General features: G+C 39.0%; 1 protein-coding gene and 1 long non-coding RNA gene across 2 annotated transcripts in view; one reads left to right on the forward strand and one right to left on the reverse strand.

Annotated features, from left to right (window-relative positions):
- LOC106097887 (mucin-2) overlaps positions 1 to 26,437 on the forward strand; it is a 31,292-nt gene extending 4,855 nt beyond the window's left edge. Inside the window, exons 16-45 of the mRNA XM_019355917.1 lie at positions 8 to 263; positions 399 to 451; positions 538 to 635; positions 805 to 956; positions 1,080 to 1,218; positions 1,482 to 1,592; positions 1,760 to 1,784; positions 2,132 to 2,277; positions 2,380 to 2,613; positions 2,712 to 2,868; positions 6,925 to 7,053; positions 7,270 to 7,545; positions 14,137 to 14,444; positions 14,555 to 14,729; positions 14,847 to 15,094; positions 15,278 to 15,461; positions 15,548 to 15,746; positions 15,831 to 16,015; positions 16,185 to 16,254; positions 24,039 to 24,139; positions 24,341 to 24,372; positions 24,491 to 24,668; positions 24,772 to 24,876; positions 24,969 to 25,009; positions 25,103 to 25,213; positions 25,314 to 25,412; positions 25,502 to 25,630; positions 25,755 to 25,794; positions 25,874 to 25,997; positions 26,095 to 26,437. Of these exons, the coding sequence (XP_019211462.1) occupies positions 8 to 263; positions 399 to 451; positions 538 to 635; positions 805 to 956; positions 1,080 to 1,218; positions 1,482 to 1,592; positions 1,760 to 1,784; positions 2,132 to 2,277; positions 2,380 to 2,613; positions 2,712 to 2,868; positions 6,925 to 7,053; positions 7,270 to 7,545; positions 14,137 to 14,444; positions 14,555 to 14,729; positions 14,847 to 15,094; positions 15,278 to 15,461; positions 15,548 to 15,746; positions 15,831 to 16,015; positions 16,185 to 16,254; positions 24,039 to 24,139; positions 24,341 to 24,372; positions 24,491 to 24,668; positions 24,772 to 24,876; positions 24,969 to 25,009; positions 25,103 to 25,213; positions 25,314 to 25,412; positions 25,502 to 25,630; positions 25,755 to 25,794; positions 25,874 to 25,997; positions 26,095 to 26,305 (4,316 nt within the window). The 3' untranslated portion in view covers positions 26,306 to 26,437. The remainder of the gene's footprint in view (positions 1 to 7; positions 264 to 398; positions 452 to 537; positions 636 to 804; positions 957 to 1,079; positions 1,219 to 1,481; positions 1,593 to 1,759; positions 1,785 to 2,131; positions 2,278 to 2,379; positions 2,614 to 2,711; positions 2,869 to 6,924; positions 7,054 to 7,269; positions 7,546 to 14,136; positions 14,445 to 14,554; positions 14,730 to 14,846; positions 15,095 to 15,277; positions 15,462 to 15,547; positions 15,747 to 15,830; positions 16,016 to 16,184; positions 16,255 to 24,038; positions 24,140 to 24,340; positions 24,373 to 24,490; positions 24,669 to 24,771; positions 24,877 to 24,968; positions 25,010 to 25,102; positions 25,214 to 25,313; positions 25,413 to 25,501; positions 25,631 to 25,754; positions 25,795 to 25,873; positions 25,998 to 26,094) is intronic.
- LOC109200372 (uncharacterized) lies at positions 13,038 to 13,503 on the reverse strand. Its single transcript, XR_002060543.1, has 2 exons — positions 13,441 to 13,503; positions 13,038 to 13,179 (listed from the first exon to the last, which is right to left on the reverse strand). It is a non-coding gene; the product is annotated as an uncharacterized LOC109200372 (long non-coding RNA).
- Positions 26,438 to 27,213: the final 776 nt, after the last annotated feature.

Consider the following 27,213-nt stretch of genomic DNA (forward strand, 5'->3'; position numbering starts at 1 on the left):
AACACAGACAAACACACCAAGAACTGCCCAAAATCTCAGACCTTCTCTTACAAAAATCAGAGATGTCAGCTGACTTGCAGATCACTGAGCTCAAAGGAGCAGAGCTGCACCTCTGACTTCTTGCCTGTGGGCGGCTGTTCCTGCGCTGAAGATCAGTACCTAGATGACAAAGACATCTGTGTCCCCAAAGCAAAGTGTCCCTGTTACCATAATGAAAAAACCATTGAACCAGGGATGACCATCAGCATCAAAGACGACAACTGGTGAGTTATTTAAAGACTCCAAATTAAAGTAAGGATTAAGCATGACCATAATGCAAGCAATATGTCAAATTGGTACAAACTATATTTTAAAGTCCTTTTGTGTTTCATTGCCTTTTTTTTGGTGTCTTTTTCTAGCGTGTGCACTGATGGAGTTCTTCATTGCAATCCTCAGGCAGCTGGCTCTTTAAGTCAGTTTTTAATTAGATCCTTTTCCACTATAAAATTGATTTGTAGTAATTACAGAATATTAAATTAGTTCTTGCTTCTGTTACAGCATGCCTTTCTCCAAAAAAATACTTCAACTGCTCCACTGCAGACGTAAGAGTTGGACTACAGTGTGCTCCAACTTGTTTAAATCCGGACAATGAATGCGTAAGCTGTTTTTGCAGATCAAGACCTACATTTTAGGTTTACTAACTATTTTCAAAATTTACATAAAAAGTGTGCATTCATGCGTTATCAATGTTATGTTGGTTTTAACAGTCATCTGTTTTCTATTTTTTATGTTGTTTCTGTCACTGTGACCTTTTTATCTGCCCAGGATGCCACTGAGTGTAAATCTGGCTGTCTCTGTCCCAGAGGCCTCGTTGATGATGGTAAAGGTTCCTGTGTAAAAGAAAATGAATGTCCATGTCAGCATGGCGAGAAACATTATTCCAGTGGAGAAAAAATCTATGAGAAATGCAACACCTGGTATGATTGATTGATTTATTGATTGATTGTTTGACACAGCATAACTGAAACTGATAATACATTATATTAGTTTTAGTCTTATTATAAAATGTATTTAATTTCAGTCCTTTCTGAAACATTTAGCACCTGCAACAGTGGAAAATGGCAGTGCACAGACAATAAATGTCCAGGAACCTGTATTATTTATGGAAGTGGTCACTACATTACATTCGATGAGAATTCATATGGCTTTCACGGACAGATGTCTTACACTGTTATCAAGGTAATACATGCCTTTTTATCAGAAATATTTTTATGTTCATTTTATCGTGATTACTCAGAGTTCTTATCATATTTGTTCTTACATCACAAGATGCATTTGCATATGTAATATATTTTTCACAACTCCAGCTGTCAGAAAACAGCTGGAGTTGTGTTTTAGAAAAATGAAAAGGATTCAACACAGTACAGGACAGGCAGAAATTTGATTTGATCAGCGGTCTCTGTGTGTATAAAATAAACATGTTAATGCTTGTCTCGTTTAAGAACACATGTGGCAATAAAACACTGGAGAACAACTTCACTGTTATCATAGAAAGTGAGATTTGTGAACTTCCAAACCCTATATGCTTCAGAAAGATCAGGATCCAGCTGGGGGTAAGGCCAGAAGTCAAGAATTCAAATAAAATGTTAAATAAAAATGCACAAAATAAAGTAAATGCATTTGTGGCTACTGGCAAGTAGAGGAAAAGATTTTTTTATGCATTTTTTAACTGCATTTTTACATTAAATTGAAAGAAATCTCCCTTTACTTCCCATTATAGGAAAATGAAATCACACTTTCAAAGGGTAAATCATTCCTAACTGTGACTATCTATCTGTACAACTCAAATTGCACAGCACACAATGCAACAACTACACCCTTTTGCACATTTTTACAGTGAAAGTAACAAATAAAGTTAAACAGTGTACAGTCAGTAATAGGTATTTAATCTGTTTAATATTTTGAATGTTTATAATTGAGCTTTTTTATATGTTGGAGCTATTTCTTATATTTTGTTACTTTGTAATATATTAAATTATTTAATTTAGTTTAGACTGTTACCATGCTTAATGTCTTGAAACAGTTGTAACCACATATTTTATTTATCGATTAATAAAGTATTCTTATTCTGAATTTGATTCTGAATATGAAGGGATGGTCATTTCTCCAAATGACACTGAGATTCAGTACACCAAAAGGCAGCTTGGTTTCTATCTGGTCATTGAATTTGACATTGGTCTAACAATTATATCGGATCATAAAACAACAGTTATAATTCGACTGGAACCACAGTACTCTGTAAGTGACCATTTAAAAATGAATTATTGTATGTCTGTAATGTAATATTTGGAAACATTTTAGATGCAGATTAACAAGAATGAAATCTATTTTCCTTTTCAGGGGAAGGTGTGTGGCTTGTGTGGAAATTTTGATGGTAATGCAAAGAATGACTTCACTACCCAGGGTCAGCTAGTAGTGAGCAATCCACTAGAGTTTGCAAACAGCTGGAAACTGTCTGGCAATTTTCCAGATGAGACAACTAATCTTGAAACTTGTATGTCAGCACCCAGAGAAAACTGGGCAAAAACAATGTGTCGTATTATAAAAGATACATTTAAAGAATGCCACTATAAGGTAATGCGTTTGTAATATGCCCAATTTAGTTCCATATTATGATAATATTAGCATACATATTGTCAAACCTTTTAAATACATTTTTCATGATTAAATAGGTAGACCACCTTCCATTTTATGAAAACTGTGTGAAAGACTCGTGTACCTGTGACAAAGGAGGAGACTGTGAATGTTTCTGCACAGCAGTTGCGGTTTATGCTCAGGCCTGTGCTGAGGCCGGTGTTTGTGTTGAATGGAGAACTCCAGAGATCTGTCGTAAGTAGTTAATTCTTCACTTAGGTGCTGGGCGATATGGCCTGAAATCAATATCGCGGTATAATTTGAAGCATCTGAGGTAACGATATATACCTTTATATAGATAGATAGATAGATAGATAGATAGAGATAGAGATATATATACTTTCTTCTGTATACCGTATTTTCTGCACTATAAGGCGCACTTAAAATCCTTTAATTTTCTCAAAAATCAACAGCATGTGCCTTAATGTATGAATTCTGGTTGTGCTTACTGACCTAGCATTGTGTATGTGGTACACGGCACTCAAAAATCCGTCAAAAAATGTTTTAGTACTACTTTGGTAAGCTACGAAGCCACACTGCTTGAGCCTCGCAGAGTAATCTGGGTCCAAAACACTGTCCACTTAAGGTCCCAAAGTCAAACGAACACTGTGGCTTCACTGAGAGTTAAAAACTGTCTAAACTCTTTCATCTTTAATAAAATGGTCAGTGTTGCTGCTTTACCAGGTGTAACAATTAAGTTTAACATCCAGGCATCCATGAAAACAGAATTTATTACATTTAACGGTAAATGGCCTGTATTTGTATAGTGCTTTACTTAGTCCCTAAGGACCCCAAAGCGCTTTACACGTTCAGTCATCCACCCATTCACACACTGGTGATGGCAACGAGTGAAGTGTCTTGCCCAAGGACACAATGACCGAGACTGTCCGAGCCGGGGCTCGAACCGGCAACCTTCCGATTACAAGATGAACTGCCAACTCTTGCGCCACGATGTTTTTTAACGGAGTTAGAAGTTAGCAGGAAGTTAGCTCGCTAGTATCCACCTAAGCATGATATGCCATGTTCTGACTGAGAGATTTATGAAAAAATTTAAAATGTACAGCTCGGGTATCACTTCCAACATAAAGGAAGACAGAAAACTAAACAGCAGTGACTTTTTAGGGTTACTGAAGTTGGGGTAGTTGGTATATAATGATGTGCTACGTGATCGCTAGCGACACAGCTATATTAGCATAACATAAACAGTGAAGTTGGAGGATGAATGCTAACTTTTTTCCAATTGATAAAAGTTAAGGAGAGGGTTCCTGATGGTTAGGGACAAATGCAATCGCATTGCAGGATGCTGTAAGCGGACCAAAGTTCAGTCAGAAGAACAACTGCGATAATACATCCACAATACGAGGTTAGTCATTAATATACTGCAACAACATGGGAATAGAGCAGCTGCGAGAGAATTCAACATTAATGAATCAATGGTACGAAAGTGGAGGAAGCTCAGTTTTCAACATCACAGTAACCCTGTGATGAATCAGATTAAACATTTTATTTGTTTGACAGCACTAATATATATTATATCTATATAGTGTATACTTACCTATTAGTATATAGTTTTGTTTGTTTGTTTTCTGTTTTGTTGTATTTCACAGGAGAGAACCTGTGCTAAAGGATTGAAGAAAACTATTCAAATTCTCTTTCAATTTAAGCATACATTCTTTGTGTTTATTCTGCATTTACTTTGTTAAATTGCATAAATGTCAGTTACAAGCTTAAATATAAAGTTGTAAAAAAAAGTAAATGCAACCAGGCAATTGATCAAGTAATTGTGATTATTCGTGATTAATTACATGTGAGATTAATTAGTTTGTTTTTTTTAATCTATTGACAGCACTACAATAAATACTTGTACTTGTTTTATTACTCTGAGCCAAACAGGTTCTAATATACTGTAGAACTCGGAGGTTTAGCTGTATACATGTGTAAACTTAATTTTTTTTTAAATGTTGAGTCATTGGTTATATGTTAGACATAAGTAAAAAAAATAAAAAATAGAACAAAGGCACTTTCATAGTCATGCTGAGGTTATGTTCTTCAGGTTTGGCTTCTTGTTTAATATTACTGATTTTTGTCTTCTTTTCTTTTTATCTTAAACTTAAAATCTTAAGTTCCTGTTTTGAGTATCTTATTTTTGTGACACATTTCAGTTTTTCAGTTTATGATTTTAGTATTTTTGGATTGTGGCTTAAATTTTTTATTTCTGCCGCGTTGGGGTGGGGATGACGACAGAACAAAGACATGCCTTGGAAGAGAGCCAGAGATTAATAATAACTAATAATTAAATGCAGAGGGATGTATAAACACATACAAGTGAAAAAGGTCACTGGATCCCTGAGCAGTCTAGACCCTATTATATCATAACTAAGGAGCATTCAAGGTCACCTGATCCAGCCCTAACTATATGCTTTATCAAAAAAATTTTTAAGCCTAATCTTAAAAGTAAAGAGGGTGTCTGTCTCCATTTCCAAACTGGAACCTGGTTCCACAGCAGAGGGGCCTGAAGGCTCCGCCTTCCATTCAACTTTTAAATACTCTGGGAACCACAAGTAAGCACACAGTAAGCATAAGTAAGCACACTCCGTAATTAACCCCAGTGTGTGAAGAAGACTCTCCATTTACATTTAAAAATTCAATTCAATTAGATAGAAAATTCAATTCAATTAGATAGACATGATTCAAACCACTCCAGCACAGTACATTCAGCATACAGTTGTAGAATGATAACTGCAGCATGTTCTAATTGCTGTAATAAAATGTTATGGTCAACAGTATAATATCCAATGCTGCAATGAGATCTAGCAGGACAAGCCCAAGATCAATTGGAGAGAAAGTGTCTAAATAATTTTAAAGTAAAAGTTTACTTAAAGGTGGTTGTACATAATATTGTGTCTGTGAGATGGTTGCGAGAAATATTTTCTCTAATGGTTCAAATTTTATTTGTGAAGAAATTCATGAAGTCATTAATAGTTAATGTTAAAGGAATGTTTAGTTCGGCAGAGTCACAGTGTGGGCTGCAGACTGTGGAGGTTGTGGTGTTGACCCAAAAGTGTTAGGGAACCTGGGTCATCATCCCAGAATTGTTATGTTTGTTGGTTCTTTGATTTTGTTTGTTTCATTATGTTCTCTGTGTATCTTAGTTTTGAAGTCTAGTTTGCTTATACTGCTAATTTATTTATCAGGTAATGATGTTTAGTTCTTAGATTTGTTATGGTCCCTTCCTGTAATCTTGTTTCTTGTGGCCTCAGTTATGTTTTAAGGTCCGTTCTCCCCCGGTCTCGTCTGTGTCTTGTCTGTCTGGGTCTGGTCTCCGTGTGTGTTTTCCCGTCACTTCCTGTTATACTTTGACAGTCTGTGTCCAATATTAATGTTTCTAGTTTTGCGTCCCTTGGTCTCGTCTGGTTTAATTGCTCCCAGCTGTGCTCTCCTCCTGTGTCTCATTCCTTCGTTATCCCTCTGTGTATTTAAGCACTGTGTTTTCCTTGGTCTGTGTCGCTATCTTCCTCATTCCATGCTGTGTGTTCTTAATAAAGCAATGTGTCAAAAGTCCCAAAAACACCCTTGAAAAACCTGGGCCCGAGACCCAGGACCATGATAGCTCTGATTTTATGTCAGCCTGGCCACAGTGCTGAAAAGAAATGTGAGGTTGTTCTTATACCCTGCGATCTGTTTTAGCTTTACAGAGGGCTTTTTTTTTATAGAGCAGCAGTGGATTTCTGGGCTAAATGATGATCTCTAAATTGATGAGACGCCATTTCCTCTCCAATTTACAGGTTATCTGCTTTGAGGTGCGTGATTGTTATACCAGAGAGGCTCTCTTTTTCAGAGGAGCTGCAGTATCTAGAGTTGTACGCAGTTAAAAAAAAATAAAAATATTAACAAGTTAATCAACCTCTGTGCAAGTGGAATTCAAGTAGCTTCTTGGCACTATGTTAACACAGGGCACTGAAAAAGATAAGAGTGATAAATTATATCCCTAAATATAATTACAAGGCTGCTGTGAAATCCATCCATCCACCCATCCATTGTGTGTGTGTGTGTGTGTGTGTGTGTGTGTGTATGTGTTGTAAAATATAACCCTACCTATTTTTAAGAGGTCATAAGGTAATAAGTTTCATTCTTACAAATCAATTTTTTAATAAAATTTACATCAGGTCTTCTATCTTAATTTGATTTAATGACCAGCACCTAGAAATTTCCCTTTCCTTTAGACACATTTCTTTGTTTCTTTCTTTCCAGCTGTATTTTGTGATTTCTACAATAAACATGGTGAATGCACATGGCACTATAAAATTTGCTCCGAAAACTGCACAAAGACCTGTGAAAATCCCGAAGGACATTGTATTAAATATATGCACTCCTTTGAAGGTAAGTGTACATTTATACATTCTTATATATGATAACTGCGAGCATTACAGTCATGAAAATTTGGCTAATTTCTTTGAGAAACTGTGACGCTAATTGGACCACTGTCCAAGATTTAAAAGCATTTCTTTTTCCTTAAAAAAAGAATTTGAATAACAACAAGTCAGTACAAAAAAATATTGATGTACTATAACAATCTTTTTGATATGACTTGTGGAGGCTGCTATCCTGAATGCCCAAAAGATAAACCCATATTTGATGAAGAAAAACAAAAATGTGTGGACTGTTGTGACGATCACTGTCCAAAAACCACTACAACTACAACACCACCTACAACGACAACATATTCGACAACGATTCATTCTACAACTACACCTGGAACACAGACTACAACAACACCTCGTTCTACAACTGGAACACCGACTACAACACCAACTCATTCTACAACTACTAGTGGAACACCGACTACAACACCAACTCATTCTACAACTACAAGTGGAACACCGACTACAACACCAACTCATTCTACAACTACAACCCTGACTACAACAACACCAACTCATTCTACAACTACAACCCCGACTACAACAACGGGTTCTACTACAACAACACCGACTCATTCTACAACTACAAGTGGAACACCGACTACAACACCAACTCATTCTACAACTACAACCCTGACTACAACAACACCAACTCATTCTACAACTACAAGTGGAACACCGACTACAACACCAACTCATTCTACAACTACAACCCTGACTACAACAACACCAACTCATTCTTCAACTACAACCCCGACTACAACAACGGGTTCTACTACAACAACACCGACTCATTCTACAACTACAAGTGGAACACCGACTACAACACCAACTCATTCTACAACTACAACCCTGACTACAACAACACCAACTCATTCTACAACTACAACCCCGACTACAACAACAGGTTTTACTACAACAACACCAACTCATTCTACAACCACAACTGGAACACCGACTACAACACCAACTCATTCTACAACTACAACCCTGACTACAACAACACCAACTCATTCTACAACTACAACCCTGACTACAACAACGGGTTCTACTACAACAACACCGACTCATTCTACAACTACAAGTGGAACACCGACTACAACACCAACTCATTCTACAACTACAACCCTGACTACAACAACACCAACTCATTCTACAACTACAACCCCGACTACAACAACGGGTTCTACTACAACAACACCAACTCATTCTACAACTACACCTGAAACACCTACTACAACAACAGGTTTTACTACAACAACACCAACTCATTCTACAACTACAAGTGGAACACCGACTACAACACCAACTCATTCTACAACTACAACCCTGACTACAACAACACCAACTCATTCTACAACTACAACCCTGACTACAACAACACCAACTCATTCTACAACTACAAGTGGAACACCGACTACAACACCAACTCATTCTACAACTACAACCCTGACTACAACAACACCAACTCATTCTACAACTACAACCCCGACTACAACAACGGGTTCTACTACAACAACACCGACTCATTCTACAACTACAAGTGGAACACCGACTACAACACCAACTCATTCTACAACTACAACCCTGACTACAACAACACCAACTCATTCTACAACTACAACCCCGACTACAACAACAGGTTTTACTACAACAACACCAACTCATTCTACAACCACAACTGGAACACCGACTACAACACCAACTCATTCTACAACTACAACCCTGACTACAACAACACCAACTCATTCTACAACTACAACCCTGACTACAACAACGGGTTCTACTACAACAACACCGACTCATTCTACAACTACAAGTGGAACACCGACTACAACACCAACTCATTCTACAACTACAACCCTGACTACAACAACACCAACTCATTCTACAACTACAACCCCGACTACAACAACGGGTTCTACTACAACAACACCGACTCATTCTACAACTACACCTGAAACACCTACTACAACAACAGGTTTTACTACAACAACACCAACTCATTCTACAACTACAAGTGGAACACCGACTACAACACCAACTCATTCTACAACTACAACCCTGACTACAACAACACCAACTCATTCTACAACTACAACCCTGACTACAACAACACCAACTCATTCTACAACTACAAGTGGAACACCGACTACAACACCAACTCATTCTACAACTACAACCCTGACTACAACAACACCAACTCATTCTACAACTACAACCCCGACTACAACAACGGGTTCTACTACAACAACACCGACTCATTCTACAACTACAAGTGGAACACCGACTACAACACCAACTCATTCTACAACTACAACCCTGACTACAACAACACCAACTCATTCTACAACTACAACCCCGACTACAACAACAGGTTTTACTACAACAACACCAACTCATTCTACAACCACAACTGGAACACCGACTACAACACCAACTCATTCTACAACTACAACCCTGACTACAACAACACCAACTCATTCTACAACTACAACCCTGACTACAACAACGGGTTCTACTACAACAACACCGACTCATTCTACAACTACAAGTGGAACACCGACTACAACACCAACTCATTCTACAACTACAACCCTGACTACAACAACACCAACTCATTCTACAACTACAACCCCGACTACAACAACGGGTTCTACTACAACAACACCGACTCATTCTACAACTACACCTGAAACACCTACTACAACAACAGGTTTTACTACAACAACACCAACTCATTCTACAACTACAAGTGGAACACCGACTACAACACCAACTCATTCTACAACTACAACCCTGACTACAACAACACCAACTCATTCTACAACTACAACCCTGACTACAACAACACCAACTCATTCTACAACTACAACCCCGACTACAACAACGGGTTCTACTACAACAACACCGACTCATTCTACAACTACAAGTGGAACACCGACTACAACACCAACTCATTCTACAACTACAACCCTGACTACAACAACACCAACTCATTCTACAACTACAACCCCGACTACAACAACAGGTTTTACTACAACAACACCAACTCATTCTACAACCACAACTGGAACACCGACTACAACACCAACTCATTCTACAACTACAACCCTGACTACAACAACACCAACTCATTCTACAACTACAACCCCGACTACAACAACGGGTTCTACTACAACAACACCGACTCATTCTACAACTACAAGTGGAACACCGACTACAACACCAACTCATTCTACAACTACAACCCTGACTACAACAACACCAACTCATTCTACAACTACAACCCCGACTACAACAACGGGTTCTACTACAACAACACTGACTCATTCTACAACTACACCTGAAACACCTACTACAACAACAGGTTTTACTACAACAACACCAACTCATTCTACAACTACAAGTGGAACACCGACTACAACACCAACTCATTCTACAACTACAACCCTGACTACAACAACACCAACTCATTCTACAACTACAACCCCGACTACAACAACGGGTTCTACTACAACAACACCGACTCATTCTACAACTACAAGTGGAACACCGACTACAACACCAACTCATTCTACAACTACAACCCTGACTACAACAACACCAACTCATTCTACAACTACAACCGCGACTACAACAACGGGTTCTACTACAACAACACCGACTCATTCTACAACTACACCTGAAACACCTACTACAACAACAGGTTTTACTACAACAACACCAACTCATTCTACAACCACAACTGGAACACCGTCTACAACACCAACTCATTCTACAACTACAACCCTGACTACAACAACACCAACTCATTCTACAACTACAAGTGGAACACCGACTACAACACCAACTCATTCTACAACTACACCTGAAACACCTACTACAACAACAGGTTTTACTACAACAACACCAACTCATTCTACAACTACAAGTGGAACACCGACTACAACACCAACTCATTCTACAACTACAACCCTGACTACAACAACACCAACTCATTCTACAACTACAACCCCGACTACAACAACGGGTTCTACTACAACAACACCAACTCATTCTACAACTACAACCCTGACTACAACAACACCAACTCATTCTACAACTACAACCCCGACTACAACAACGGGCTCTACTACAACGACACCGACTCATTCTACAACTACAAGTGGAACACCGACTACAACACCAACTCATTCTACAACTACAACCCTGACTACAACAACACCAACTCATTCTACAACTACAACCCCGACTACAACAACGGGTTCTACTACAACAACACCGACTCATTCTACAACTACACCTGAAACACCTACTACAACAACAGGTTTTACTACAACAACACCAACTCATTCTACAACTACAAGTGGAACACCGACTACAACACCAACTCATTCTACAACTACAACCCTGACTACAACAACACCAACTCATTCTACAACTACAACCCCGACTACAACAACGGGTTCTACTACAACAACACCGACTCATTCTACAACTACAAGTGGAACATCGACTACAACACCAACTCATTCTACAACTACAACCCTGACTACAACAACACCAACTCATTCTACAACTACAACCCCGACTACAACAACGGGTTCTACTACAACAACACCGACTCATTCTACAACTACAAGTGGAACACCGACTACAACACCAACTCATTCTACAACTACAACCCTGACTACAACAACACCAACTCATTCTACAACTACAACCCCGACTACAACAACGGGTTCTACTACAACAACACTGACTCATTCTACAACTACACCTGAAACACCTACTACAACAACAGGTTTTACTACAACAACACCAACTCATTCTACAACTACAAGTGGAACACCGACTACAACACCAACTCATTCTACAACTACAACCCTGACTACAACAACACCAACTCATTCTACAAGTACAACCCCGACTACAACAACGGGTTCTACTACAACAACACCGACTCATTCTACAACTACAAGTGGAACACCGACTACAACACCAACTCATTCTACAACTACAACCCTGACTACAACAACACCAACTCATTCTACAGCTACAACCCCGACTACAACAACGGGTTCTACTACAACAACACCAACTCATTCTACAACTACACCTGAAACACCTACTACAACAACAGGTTTTACTACAACAACACCAACTCATTCTACAACCACAACTGGAACACCGTCTACAACACCAACTCATTCTACAACTACAACCCTGACTACAACAACACCAACTCATTCTACAACTACAAGTGGAACACCGACTACAACACCAACTCATTCTACAACTACACCTGAAACACCTACTACAACAACAGGTTTTACTACAACAACACCAACTCATTCTACAACTACAAGTGGAACACCGACTACAACACCAACTCATTCTACAACTACAACCCTGACTACAACAACACCAACTCATTCTACAACTACAACCCCGACTACAACAACGGGTTCTACTACAACAACACCGACTCATTCTACAACTACAAGTGGAACACCGACTACAACACCAACTCATTCTACAACTACAACCCTGACTACAACAACACCAACTCATTCTACAACTACAACCCCGACTACAACAACGGGTTCTACTACAACAACACCGACTCATTCTACAACTACACCTGAAACACCTACTACAACAACAGGTTTTACTACAACAACACCAACTCATTCTACAACCACAACTGGAACACCGTCTACAACACCAACTCATTCTACAACTACAACCCTGACTACAACAACACCAACTCATTCTACAACTACAAGTGGAACACCGACTACAACACCAACTCATTCTACAACTACACCTGAAACACCTACTACAACAACAGGTTTTACTACAACAACACCAACTCATTCTACAACTACAAGTGGAACACCGACTACAACACCAACTCATTCTACAACTACAACCCTGACTACAACAACACCAACTCATTCTACAACTACAACCCCGACTACAACAACGGGTTCTACTACAACAACACCGACTCATTCTACAACTACAAGTGGAACACCGACTACAACACCAACTCATTCTACAACTACACCTGAAACACCTACTACAACAACAGGTTTTACTACAACAACACCAACTCATTCTACAACTACAAGTGGAACACCGACTACAACACCAACTCATTCTACAACTACAACCCCGACTACAACAACGGGTTCTACTACAACAACACCGACTCATTCTACAACTACAAGTGGAACACCGACTACATCACCAACTCATTCTACAACTACAACCCCGACTACAACAACGGGTTCTACTACAACAACACCGACTCATTCTACAACTACACCTGAAACACCTACTACAACAACAGGTTTTACTACAACAACACCAACTCATTCTACAACCACAACTGGAACACCGTCTACAACACCAACTCATTCTACAACTACAAGTGGAACACCGACTACAACACCAACTCATTCTACAACTACAACCCTGACTACAACAACACCAACTCATTCTACAACTACAAGTGGAACCCCAACCACAACACCAACTCATTCTACAACTACAACCCCGACTACAACAACACCAACTCATTCTACAACAACTGAAACACTGACTACAACACCAACTCATTCTACAACTACAAGTGGAACACTGACTACAACACCAACTCATTCTACAACTGCAACCCTGACTACAACTACACCAACTCATTCTACAACTACAACCCCGACTACAACAACGGGTTCTACTACAACAACACCGACTCATTCTACAACTACAAGTGGAACACCGACTACAACACCAACTCATTCTACAACTACAAGTGGAACACCGACTACAACACCAACTCATTCTACAACTACAAGTGGAACACCGACTACAACACCAACTCATTCTACAACTACAACCCTGACTACAACACCAACTCATTCTACAACTACAACCTGGACTACATCAACAGGTTTTACTACAACAACACCAACTCATTCTACAACTACAAGTGGAACACCGACTACAACACCAACTCGTTCTACAACTACAAGTGGAACACCGACTACAACACCAACTCATTCTACAACTACAACCCTGACTACAACAACACCAACTCATTCTACAACTACAAGTGGAACACCGACTACAACACCAACTCACTCTACAACTACACCCTGGACTACAACAACAGGTTTTACTACAACAACACCAACCCATCCTACAACTACAACTGAAACACCAAGTACTACTCCTAAATCAACAACACCAATCCATTCTACAAGTACAGCTGAAACACCAACTACGATTTCAGCTTCTACTAGGATTATAACTGGAACTACCATATCTCCAACCACTCTTGTATGATTGAACCTCATTTTATAATCTTATAGCCATATACTTTTTGTAGTTTTGCAATAATGTTTTTTCAACATCCCCCCACCCCCCACCCCCCACACAATTTGTACCAGGTACCAGATTTTCTTCATAATTGCACGTGTTCTAAGGCCATATCCCTTGGCAACAACACATTTAAAATGGTTCCTCTTCACTGTTCAACCAATGAAAACATAACTTGCAGCAATGGAAAGACACCAGTTCTTCTATATGACGAGTCCCAGTGCTGTAAACATTATGCTTGTGATTGTGAGTATTTTTTTGTATATTTTGTTAGTGTTTTTATTTTTTTTTTGTTTTTTTAATGACTTGACTCTAATGACTTTAATGAATTTCAGATTTTAATTTTTTGCCCTCTTTTTCCAGGTGAATGCAAAGGATGGGGCAATCATCATTACATTACATTTGATGGCTTCTATTACAATTATCAAGGGAACTGCACTTATGTTTTAATGCAAGAAATTAATCAAAAGCATAACTTAAGCATTTACATTGATAATGTGTTTTTTGATTCCACTGAAGATGTTTCCCGTCTTCGATCTATAATTATTTTAAATGGATCGCAAATTTTCAATTTGACAAATCATAACTTTACTGGAAGATCAAATTTGGAGGTAAAGCAAGGACCAGTGATTCTCTATTGTTGCTTTGCTCTTTCTTGCACCTGTAGTTATACAGTATTTGTATACAGTATTTATACAGTATTTTTATTTGCCTAAAGTCATTCAAAGATAAGAGAACAACAAATAGAAACACTCATTGTTAATTTTTTTTTATGGCACTGTTTTCTGATATAGGCACTGAAAAATGGAGTACGTCTGAAACTGCCCTATTCACAAAATGGTGTTACAATCATTAATTCAGGATTTGACTTGGTTTTGGAGATCCCATCACTAGAAGTGGTCATTACATTTGGAGGCACTGGCTTCAGTGTTAATCTTCCATATAAAAACTTCGGCAATAATACCCAGGGTCATTGTGGTAAGAACTCTCTCTCGAGTAGCCACATTGCTTAACCCTTGGTTTGAGGTAAACCTCTATATTAATTGTATTATAATTACTGTCAGGAACATGTAACAATAACCTGAGTGATGACTGCATGTTGCCTGGAGGTCAGCTTGCTGAAAGTTTTGCAGCGATGGCTGACAACTGGACTGCAAAAGATACTGGCCAAGGCAATTGCACTGTACCGCCTACGAAACCTACAAGTGCACCAGAACCACCACCTCTATACAAAACAGGCATTTGTGAGCTGCTTAATAGCAGGTAGACATTATCCAATCTATTCTGCTAGATTATCTCCATTCTGTTTGCATTTAAAACACAATATTTTTCTTTTCTTTTTTACAGTCTCTTTGCAGAGTGCCATCCTATTATCTCGCCAAAGAATTTCTACAAGGGTTGCATTTTTGATAGCAGCAATGTTAACAAAACAGAAGTGCTGTGCACAAGTTTGCAAACTTATGCAGCAGCCTGTGCTCGTGCTGGAGTTTGCGTTTACTGGAGGAACCACACTAAAACAGAAAAGTTGTGTGGTAAGAAAGCTTGCAATATTTAATTGTAATTTCATTGGCTTGTTTGAGGAATTTTTTTGTTATCCTATAGTATTTAGGAGATAAAACAGGCTATGGTACATGTTATTTAACAAAATGGTTTAACAGGATGTATATTAAAAAAAGATTTGTTTTTATATTTCACAAACAGCCAGTCACTGCCCATCACACCAGGTTTATCAGGCTTGTGGTCCTGCAGATCAGCCAACCTGTGAAGACAAGTAAGTTGTAATGGAAATGGCATGTGTGTAAAGTGTCAAGCAACAAATTAGAAAAATATCCTTAATCTTAAAAACTGAAACAAATTTCAGAGTGACTCCTGAATGTGTTTATTAGAGGAAATGCTTTAAAAAAATAAAACATCTAAGACTTTGGAAACTACACAGCTCTAAATTAATTCTTATGAAGTTTATGTAAGCATTTGTATTAGTTTCCAATGGGTCGTAGGGTCATAGTCAATTCAATTTACATAGCACCAAATCTAAAAAAATATTTGCCTCAAGGCACTTTGAATTTTAAGGTAACGACCCTAAAATAATACAGAGAAGACACTCTGTAGTTGTGCTGGATTATGGCAAAACAACATTTGCCTCATTCAACTAGGGGGTGAAGAGAGGGAGACAGGACAAAAGACGGGCCGTGGACGAGAGTCAGAGATTAATAAAAACTATGATTATGAAATGCAGAGTGGTATATAAACACAGAGAGAGTGAAAAGAGTTCAGTGAGCAAGAGATACTCGTGGTATAAGGCAAAGCCAACAAGCAGACTATTCCTACTGCAGCAAATCTAAAGAAGGGTTTGAGGACAATAAAGTAGTTCTACACATTTCCTGGTCAAAGTGACTCCAAGTTTCCTTACAGTGTTACTGATTCAAACCATCATCAACCTGGGCCTTACTCAGAGTTCCTGTCAGAATTCTGACTTTTTAAACAGATTTAGTCCTCAGCTCAGATACAATAATCAGTAACACTGTAAGGAAACTTGGAGTCACTTTGACCAGGACTTATCTGTGAGTGAGCTTTATTTACACTGGGGACAAAAAACAAACAAAAGCAGAAAATGTCAGCGACACAACTAAGCCAAACCTAAACTGGGGACAACTACAAAATAATACAAAGGAAGAAAAAGCCTGGGCTTGAAATATAAAACAAAAAAACAGCAACAAGAAACGCAGAACCTGCAGAAAGGTACACAGGAGGAATGCAGATGAACCAGCAACAAACAGAGGAAGACATAGGGGTTAGATACGGAGAACAAGGGAGATAGAAAACAGGAGGGAAACACAGCTGGGAGTAATGAAACATGACGAGACCAAGGGGAAGCAAAACTGAAAACATTAACAAAGGACGCAAGACTATCAAAGTAAAACAACAAAACATAACACAGTCACAGAGACACGGACGCACTGAAACAAGGAGACATCACTGACAGGGGAGACATGTACATTGACTGCTTTTCATAAAGCGCTTTTGCACTCAGTACTCAAATACTCAAGTAAATATGACTCATTCAAACACACATTCCTTTTCTTCATCTAAGTGTTTTCTTTTCTAACATTCACACACACTCTGATAAACACACCATAGGTAACTTCAGTTAAGTATTTTGATTGAGGATAATTTGGCATAGAGATTGGAGCAACCAGGGATTACATCAAGTACTTGAGGGTGGTTGTGGCTCGAGAGGTAAGCCGCAACAGAGGGTTATGTGCAATGCCATAGATGATGCAGAGATGGATGTATGTGCTATTGTATGTTTCTCTGTATGTCTGAATTTGTCAAGGTGAATGCTGTGGCAGGCAGGATGAGGATCCAATTGCAGAACTCAAACACAGATAACGAAAAGAGGCAGCTTTTTTTTGCTATAAAAAATTTGTACACTAAAACCAAGAAAAAAACCAGACTGGGACACTTCAAACTAGGAACTAAGAAACTGGAACTGGAAACAACAAGTTAGAAATTAAAAGTAGGAACAGTGAGTGACGAGGGAAATGAGGAGCATGGTGGAAATATGCACAGCAAGATGAGGGAAGACAATGGACAGAGGGAAACAGAGGACCTAAATATGCAAAGGATAACAAGGGAATGAGACAGAGGAGGGAAATACAGCTGTGACTAATCAGACACAACAAGGCAGGGAAGAAGGAAACTAAATTATTAAACAAGGTCTAGGAACTAGAACTTTAAAAAAAACTCAGAAGGCACTCTAAACATAACATCAGAACCTCAATATTCATTATTCAATGTTCTGGGACTTTATGATTCAAAGGTCGATATCAAATTTCTGTCATTTGATGTTTGGAGTACCATTACATCCTTATACCTTTTCACATTTCCTGTCTTATTATGAAGGATTGTAAATAAAATGAGGGCTAAATTAAATGCAACATCTGGTACACTGGCCACCCGACACTAGTAAACAGAACCAGCAAAATAACCGAGCTAATATTAACATTAGTGCAGTCAATCCTTTTTTTTTTTTTTACCAGAACTTTAAAAGCAGTATTCAGCTAAGTGAAAACTAGGAAGCATTCATAACCAAGCTACATTTTTCTGCTCGTTCAGTTTGTATTACTCTACAAATTATACAACAAAAAGCAGCCAGACTAGAGATTCTGATGAATGCACTGAAAAACTGAGCTTTTTCTCCCAAAGCTATCATATACAGTGAAGACATAACATCACTAACAAGATAATGGGCCTCTGTGAGAGGAATTTAGGTAGCTGCTTTGCACTGGGTTGGCACATGGCACTGAAGAAGTGGAGGAATTATATGCTATATGCTTTACAACTCCTTCAGAAATATATCTGCAATAATGAAATATATTCCCAATAATGTAATAATGAAATATATTCCCACTGCTATATGATCCATAATTGTAAATGTAAACATGAATGTTGCCATGAATTATCATTTTACAAAATCAGAGTTTATCCTTAGTCACCTGTTTCAGCATTTCTTCAGTTTGGCCCCTGGAAGACAATAGACTATGGTTTCAAGGTATCTCTGTCTTCTGTTTGTCTGTTTCCAAGTGAGGTAAAACAATTTGAAACATAAATGGGTTGCCCTGTTTTCTCAGCTGCTCTGGACAATCTGTTGGAGGAGAGCTAATAGTGGTTAAACTACTTTCAGGGGCCTGTCTAGTTACACTTATTACAAGTATTGTCATTATTAAAGGAGGTTGAGGAGCAGTTAAACATTTGACACAGTAAGCAGGAAATAGGTTGGCAAAGTTCTTTGTGTTACTCATATATGAGGGAGAGAACCGCAACAAGCGCCGTTCCTTCGCTTCACCCCATTTGTGTGTACGTGTGTGTGTGTGTGTGTGTGGGGGGGGGGGGGGGGGGGGGTCATTTATGCCAGAAAAGTTCCCAGATATGATCACCTCATGTGATCATGTCACATGGTGGTGCTCCTCCTCTAGGCATGTAAATCACATGAATGCCAGAACACTCTGGAATGCACACAAAGTCTTTGCAGACTCCTAAGGATCAACCCTCTACCAACATGACATTGATTATACAACTCTAAGCAACACTCTGCCACTAAATATATGTATTTATTTATTTTGTTAAAGACCCCTTAGTTTAAATATATAGGGTCCATTAGATTGGGAACAGCATTCCAGGTTGAATTTAGTCTTCTCATAGTGTGATTGACACACTTATGTGTTTGAATGATGCAGCACTTTTAGGTTACTGCTATCACTGATTGCTTTTTGCTTGTGGCATGGTCTTCAGCATGATATTTTTTATTCACTGAGTCACCAGACCTTTTTTTTTTTTTGCCTAATTATATTACCTAAACTAACTAAGAAACTACAGGCAGATCCACACAAAGATGGGCAGAAGCTAGCAGAGGGAAGCAAAAAGGTATGTCACATTTTGAGCAATGCTGCTCTTAATCAGAGGATAATAAACACTGTGATGCCATTTTAAATAATGTTATGCTACACACAGTGAGGTTACATGAATGTAAGATGCAGATGTAAACATATTTGTATTATAACATTCAATTCAATTCAATTTTATTTATATAGCGCCAAATCACAACAAAAGTCGCCTCAAGGCACTTCATAGGTACAGAGAAAAACCCAACAATCATATGACCCCCTATGAGTAAGCACTTTGGCGACAGTGGGAAGGAAAAACTCCCTTTTAACAGGAAGAAACCTCCGGCAGAACCAGGCTCAGGGAGGGGCAGCCATCTGCTGCGAAAACAGGATAAAGACATGCTGTGGAAGAGAGACAGAGGTTAATAACAGATATGATTCAATGCAGAGAGGTCTATTAACACATACTGAGTGAGAAAGGTGACTGGAATGGAAAAACTCAATGCATCATGGGAATCCCCGGCAGCCTATCTATTGCAGCACAACTAAGGGAGGATTCAGGGTCACCTGGTCCAGCCCTAACTATATGCTTTAGCAAAAAGGAAAGTTTGAAGCCTAATCTTGAAAGTAGAGATAGTGTCAAGACTAAGGAGCTTGGAAAGAAAAAGTGTCTGGACTTCTTTGAGTTGCTTGAAGATGTTTCACCTCTCATCCGAGAAGCTTCTTCAGTTCTAAGGGTCAATGGTGGAGAGTCCCAGATTTAGACCTAGTGGGAGTTTCCCCCCAAAGGGGGGACAAAGGATCCCCTGATGATCCTCTACCTAATCACATGAGCCAAGGTGTGCAAGCAGGTGTGGGTCCTAATCAGCCAGAGTTTCGGGTGAGCTCATTGTGAAACCTGGCCCCACCCTATCATGTGATTTCCTGAGGTCAGATGGCCCAGGATGTGAGTGGGCATTAAGGCATCTGGGAAGGGATCTCAGAACTGGATTATAGATGGCAGACAGTTGGTGTCGTAAACCACCGCCTCTGTTCAAAGATGGTCGCTCACAGTGGACGTAAATGGCTTCTTTCACTCCTCTTTCAAACCATCTGTCCTCTCTATCCAAAATGTGAACGTTGGCATCCTCGAAAGAGTGACCTTTGTCCTTTAGATGCAGATGAACTGCTGAGTCTTGTCCCGTGGAGGTGGCTCTTCTATGTTGTGCCATGCGCTTGTGAAGTGGCTGTTTCTGTTTCAGTTTCAGTTTCTGTGGCTGTGATGAGGTCCACTATGGGCAACTGTTGCGGAACAATGGCAAAATTGAGTCCTTTGGCTAATACTTTCTTTTCAGGTTCAGTCTGGTTCTTCACCCATTTTTCCTGACTGTCCTCAGGTGTGTGTTCTTCTCTGAGTTGTGTAGATTCAGACTGAGGAGTGAGTGTTTTCGAAAGCAAGGTGTGAAATTTCCTGCGTTGTCTTTCTTTTCCTTTAGAGTGTTGGGCCCGCTGAGCCTTGTCCACAAACTTGTAAACCTCTTCTAGAATTGGAGAGGGTAGAAGGGTTTCCAGTTCCTGCAGCGTCTGGCTAATCTTGCTCTGGAGGGCATCTATAGTGAAATGGACCTGTCTTATCCTTTCACTTAGAAGCTGATTTTGTGCTCTCCGTAGAATCAATCCGCTCTGTGTCCCCTGACAGTGGATCCAAGGCGCAGGCTCTTGGGAACAACTCTGCTTTGTCTGCATCTCAGGTTGAAACGGAGATGGTTCCTATAATCCGCTAGTTTTCTTGATTCCCTTTCATACTCCCGCACCAGTTGAAGGGTGTTCCTCCCAAAATGTACGGCAATATGTCTGTGAAGGTTCTCAGTCATCCAGGTCATCGTAGACTAAGGAGCCTTAACGCCCACTCACATCCTGGGCCATCTGACCTCAGGAAATCACATGATAGGGTGGGGCCAGGTTTCACAATGAGCTCACCCGAAACTCTGGCTGATTAGGACCCACACCCACTTTCACACCTTGGCTCATGTGATTAGGTAGAGGATCATCAGGGGGTCCTTTGTCCCCCTTTGGGGGGAATCTCCCACTAGGTTTAAATCTGGGACTCTCCACCATTGACCCTTAGAACTGAAGAAGCTTCTCGGATGAGAGGTGAAATGTCTTCAAGCAACTCAAAGAAGTCCAGACGCTTTTTCTTTCCAAGCTCCTTAGTCTACGATGACCTGGATGACTGAGAACCTTCACAGACATAGAGATAGTGTCTGTCTCCCAAATCCAAACTGGAGGCTGGTTCCACAGAAGAGGGGCCTGAAAACTGAAGACTCTCCCTCCTATTCTACTTTTAAATACTCTAGGAACAACAAGCAGACCTGCAGTGCGAGAGCGAAGTGCTCTAATAGGGTGATATGGTAATACAAGGTCCTTAAGATAAGACCTTGTATGAGAGGAGCAGGATTTTGAATTCAATTCTGGATTTAACAGGAAGCCAATGAAGGGAAGCCAAAACAGGAGAAATATGCTCTTGCTGCAGCAAGAGTACTGACTGCAGTGAGTTTTTAGGACATCCTGATAATAATGAATTACAGTAGCCCAGCCTGGAAGTTATAAATGCATGAACTCGTTATTCAGCGTCACTCTGAGACAGGATATTTCTAACTTTAGAGATGTTGCGCAAATGGAAGAAAGTAGTCTTACATATTTGTTTAATATGTGCGTTGAAGGACATGTCCTGGTCAAAAATGACTCCAAGGTTCCTCACAGCATTACTGGAGGCCAAGGTAATGCCATCCAGAGTAAGAATCTGCTTAGATACCATATTTCTAAGATTTTCAGGGCCGAGTACAATAACCTCAGTTTTATCTGAATTAAGAAGAAGAAAGTTAGTGGCCATCCAGGTCTTTATGTCTTTAAGACAATCCTGCAGTTTAACTAATTGGTGTGTGTTACCTGGCTTCATGGATAGATGAAGCCAGCTGGGTGTCATCTGCATAGCAGTGAAAATTTATGCTATGTCTTCTAATGATGCTGCCTAGGGGAAGCATGTATAATGTAAACAGAATTGGTCCTAGCACCGAACCCTGTGGAACACCATAGTTGACCTTAGTGTGTGAAGAGGACTCTCCATTTACATGTACAAATTGGAGTCTATTAGATAGATATGATACAAACCACTGCAGTGCAGTACCTTTAATACCTACAGCATGTTCTAATCGCTCTAATAGGATATTATGGTCAACAGTATCGAACGCTGCACTAAGGTCTAGCAGGACAAGCACAGAGATGAGTCCACTGTCAGAGGCCATAAGAAGATCATTTGTAACCTTCACTAAAGCTGTTTCTGTGCTGTGATGAGCTCTGAAACCTGACTGAAACTCTTCAAATAAGCCATTCCTCTGCAGATGATCAGTTAGCTGTTTGACAACTACTCTTTCAAGGATTTTTGATATGAAAGGAAGGTTGGAGATTGGCCTATAATTAGCTAAGACTGTTGGGTCTAGAGATGGCTGACTGAAGGATAATAAACAAAAAGAAGAATCTTTATTATGTGGGGCTCAAATCAACCAGTAAAACTGCTCATGCCTCTATATTGTATTTATAGATTTTCAAAGGTGTACAAATTCCATAATTGCTGTGACAGTGAAGTTTCACAAACAATGTTGCAATTTAGTGTATAAATATTTTAGTAAATACTTTACACTTGCAGTGAAAAACAAATGCAGAGAGAAAAACACCCGATAGGCTATCCTAAACTGCTGTCAGACCTGTTAACTATCATGAAGGATCGGACAACTTTAAAGACATTACACAGAAATGTAAAATATCAGCTAATGACCAACAAGAACAAATGTAAGAAATAAACTCGGGATGTTGAAACACATAAATATCATGCAGATGTCACTTGCACATGTTCAGTTCCGGTACAACTGGGAGGGGTCACAGTATGAGTTATTTATTCTATTTTTTTAAGCTGGTGAAATTCTAGTGTTAAGATTTGCCAAATTTAGAATTGCCTGATTGTTGGTCACATTTTTTCTGGTGCAACTAATAGATCAAACTGGAGCCCTACCATGTGTTTTTTTGTTTTTTGTTTTGGTCCTCCCAGCAATGGGAAACAGTTTGTGATATTTGCTTTGAAAATCCATTATAGTCAAAAGGGCTAATGCTTTTTCTCACTGTCTGAATATTTTAGTTCTTACGAACCCACCATGAACTTTACTGCTGAGGGCTGTTTTTGTCCTGATGGAATGAAACTTTTCAGCAGACAGTCCAACATATGTGTGAAAACATGTGGTAAGTTTGGTATAATTGCCTGGGTTGTATCATTTCAGTGAATACACATTGTGATGCTTGTGATCTATATGTGTGGATCTATACGTGTGGAGGAAATTCTAAGTGACTTGTAATATAAGAAATTGCTTTACTGCATGCAGTGAATTAATGATTATGTTTGGAATTAATTACAATTAAGATTAAATAATTTTGTTTCAACAGGATGTCTTGATCCGGAGGGTAATTCTCGTGAGGTGAGCAAAGTCTTAATTTCATGTTCAGTTAAAATCCTAACCTTTACTTAGCTGCAAGAGACAAATGTGAAATATTAAATGAAACCACAGTATATATTACTTTCTATATGACTTTCAGTTCAATGAAAGATTTGAGCTCAAATGCCAGAAGTGCACCTGTGAAGAATCCACAAAGACTGTGACTTGCAAGCCTAAGGAGTGCCCCAAACCAAACATAACAGAATGCTCTGATGATGGATTTGTCCTTATCAACCAAACTGATCCATCAGATCCCTGCTGTTCTACCCCTGTTTGCCGTAAGACTTGTAGCATCAAGGCAATCATGTGTTTAATGTGTTTAGATTACTGTTGGCTGATGTTAATTCTTGACTCTGAATAAATGTTTTATCATCTCCACAGAGTGTAAACCTGGTGGTTGCCCAGACATGGATGTGACCTGTTCAATTGGAAAAAAGCCAGTTGTCAGTATTCCTAAGGGAAAATGCTGTCCAGAACTTAGATGTGGTAAACTAAAGACTGCAGTTTAAATTGATGCATAACCTAATGACAACATTAGCACTTTCACTTATCTTTGGTCATTTTTTACTTTTTCCTAGAACCTAAAAAGGTTTGTGTTCGCAATGAGACTGAATACCAGGTAAATAAGAAGCAAATGTTTGGTCACCTTTTTTACCTTTAAGGATTTCTACTGCACATAATTCTGTACGGCTATTTTCTGTTTATCTGCTAGCCTGGTTCTTCAGTTCCTGGGTCTGTATGTCAGGAGTGTACCTGTGAGGCTGGACAAAATTCTACTGTAATAAGCTGTAAGGATCAGGAGTGTAACGAAACTTGTCACATGGTAAGAAAAACCCAGTTTAAACAATATCAGTGTAGTGTAGATGTAGCTTTGTTATATTGCACTTGGCAACCAAAATGTGCCCCCTCTCTTTGTCTTTCAGGGATATGAATATGTGAAAACTGGTTCAGATGAATGCTGCGGGAAGTGTGTGCAGACACACTGTGTTGTCAATATTAACGGAGCCAAGCAACTCTTGTCTGTAAGTTGGCTGCAAGGCCACATGATTATGTTTATTTATGTTTAAAAAAAATATGTGTGTGTATATATATCTCTCTCAATTATCTTCAGCAAGGAGAAACCTGGTCACCAACTGAGAATAGGTGTGATGAGTATACCTGTGTTAAGAATGGTGAGATTTTAACAACAAGCACTTCACACACAGTCTGCCCAGTATTCAATAAGAGCAGGTGTGAACCTGTAAGTATCAATTTTCTCATTATTCATCTTGTTTGCATTCATCTGAGTGATCAAAAGTTGTTCAACTTTTGTTGCTGTATATTTTCTTGTATATTTAGCCGTTGTTGTATATTTTCCTTCGTAGGGCACAATTCAAACTGCAGCAAACGGCTGTTGTAAAATTTGTGAGTATAACATTTGAGTTTGTTTTGGGTTTAAGATACTTAAATTAAAATAGGCTAACTGTGCATCTTTTTTGAAAAGGTGTGGAGAAGGAGAAGGCATGCAAGTTCATGTCCATGAAAACCAATATTACACACAACAACTGTACGTCTGCCCAGGAGGTAGATATGCCATATTGTGAAGGATCCTGCAACACTTATACCATGTAAGGATAACCTTAAAATTAATTTCCTCTGAAACGTTTTAAAAAATACTGTTATATAGTTTCAGTATTGATTGAACCCATCCTCTTCTGTATTCAGGTACTCTAAAGAAGCAGCAGTTATGCAGCATTCTTGCTCCTGCTGTAAGGAGACACGCTTCAGCAATCGCACTGTAGACCTGGTCTGCCCAAATGGAGACACGGTCCCCTACACATACATGTATGTGGAGGAGTGTGGTTGTACAAACACAGAGTGCACCGCAGCTGCTGGACAACATATTCGCAGGAAGCGAAGCTTCACACTGCTGTGATAAGCCAGTCTGTGTATGAGGAACACATGTTTCCTCCCATATTATTAAAGCAATCATTAAATGTCTACAAAATAAATGCCAATATAAGGAGAGCATTTATGAACATTGATTCAATAAAAAGGATGCAACTCAGTTCATGTGTCATTGTTTTCAATATCTTGTATATGCCACTTAATCATGTATGACAGAAATTGGAATTGTTTTTTGCTAAGTTTAATGATAAAACAGTCCTTTATTTATCTATCTCCCAGTTTTGCATGGTTTCCTTTAAATATGCTACTGCAAAGAGAACAAATTACTCTGTAATTTTTTTAACATGGAGAAGTATATTGCTTTGTATTACAAAAGAAAAAAAAACGTAAATTCGGTAGAGAAAAATGATACATTTTTGAAAGGCTCCATGTGTATTGTAAAATTTGGTAATTATATATATATATATATTTATACAGGGAGTGCAGAATTATTAGGCAAATGAGTATTTTGTCCACATCATCATCTTCATGCATGTTGTCTTACTCCAAGCTGTATAGGCTCGAAAGCCTACTACCAATTAAGCATATTAGGTGATGTGCATCTCTGTAATGAGAAGGGGTGTGGTTTAATGACATCAACACCCTATATCAGGTGTGCATAATTATTAGGCAACTTCCTTTCCTTTGGCAAAATGGGTCAAAAGAAGGACTTGACAGGCTCAGAAAAGTCAAAAATAGTGAGATATCTTGCAGAGGGATGCAGCAGTCTTAAAATTGCAAAGCTTCTGAAGCGTGATCATCGAACAATCAAGCGTTTCATTCAAAACAGTCAACAGGGTCGCAAGAAGCGTGTGGAAAAACCAAGGCACAAAATAACTGCCCATGAACTGAGAAAAGTCAAGCGTGCAGCTGCCAAGATGCCACTTGCCACCAGTT

Source organism: Oreochromis niloticus, linkage group LG7, assembly GCF_001858045.2.
Source record: "Oreochromis niloticus isolate F11D_XX linkage group LG7, O_niloticus_UMD_NMBU, whole genome shotgun sequence".
Classification (NCBI taxonomy): Eukaryota; Metazoa; Chordata; class Actinopteri; order Cichliformes; family Cichlidae; genus Oreochromis; species Oreochromis niloticus.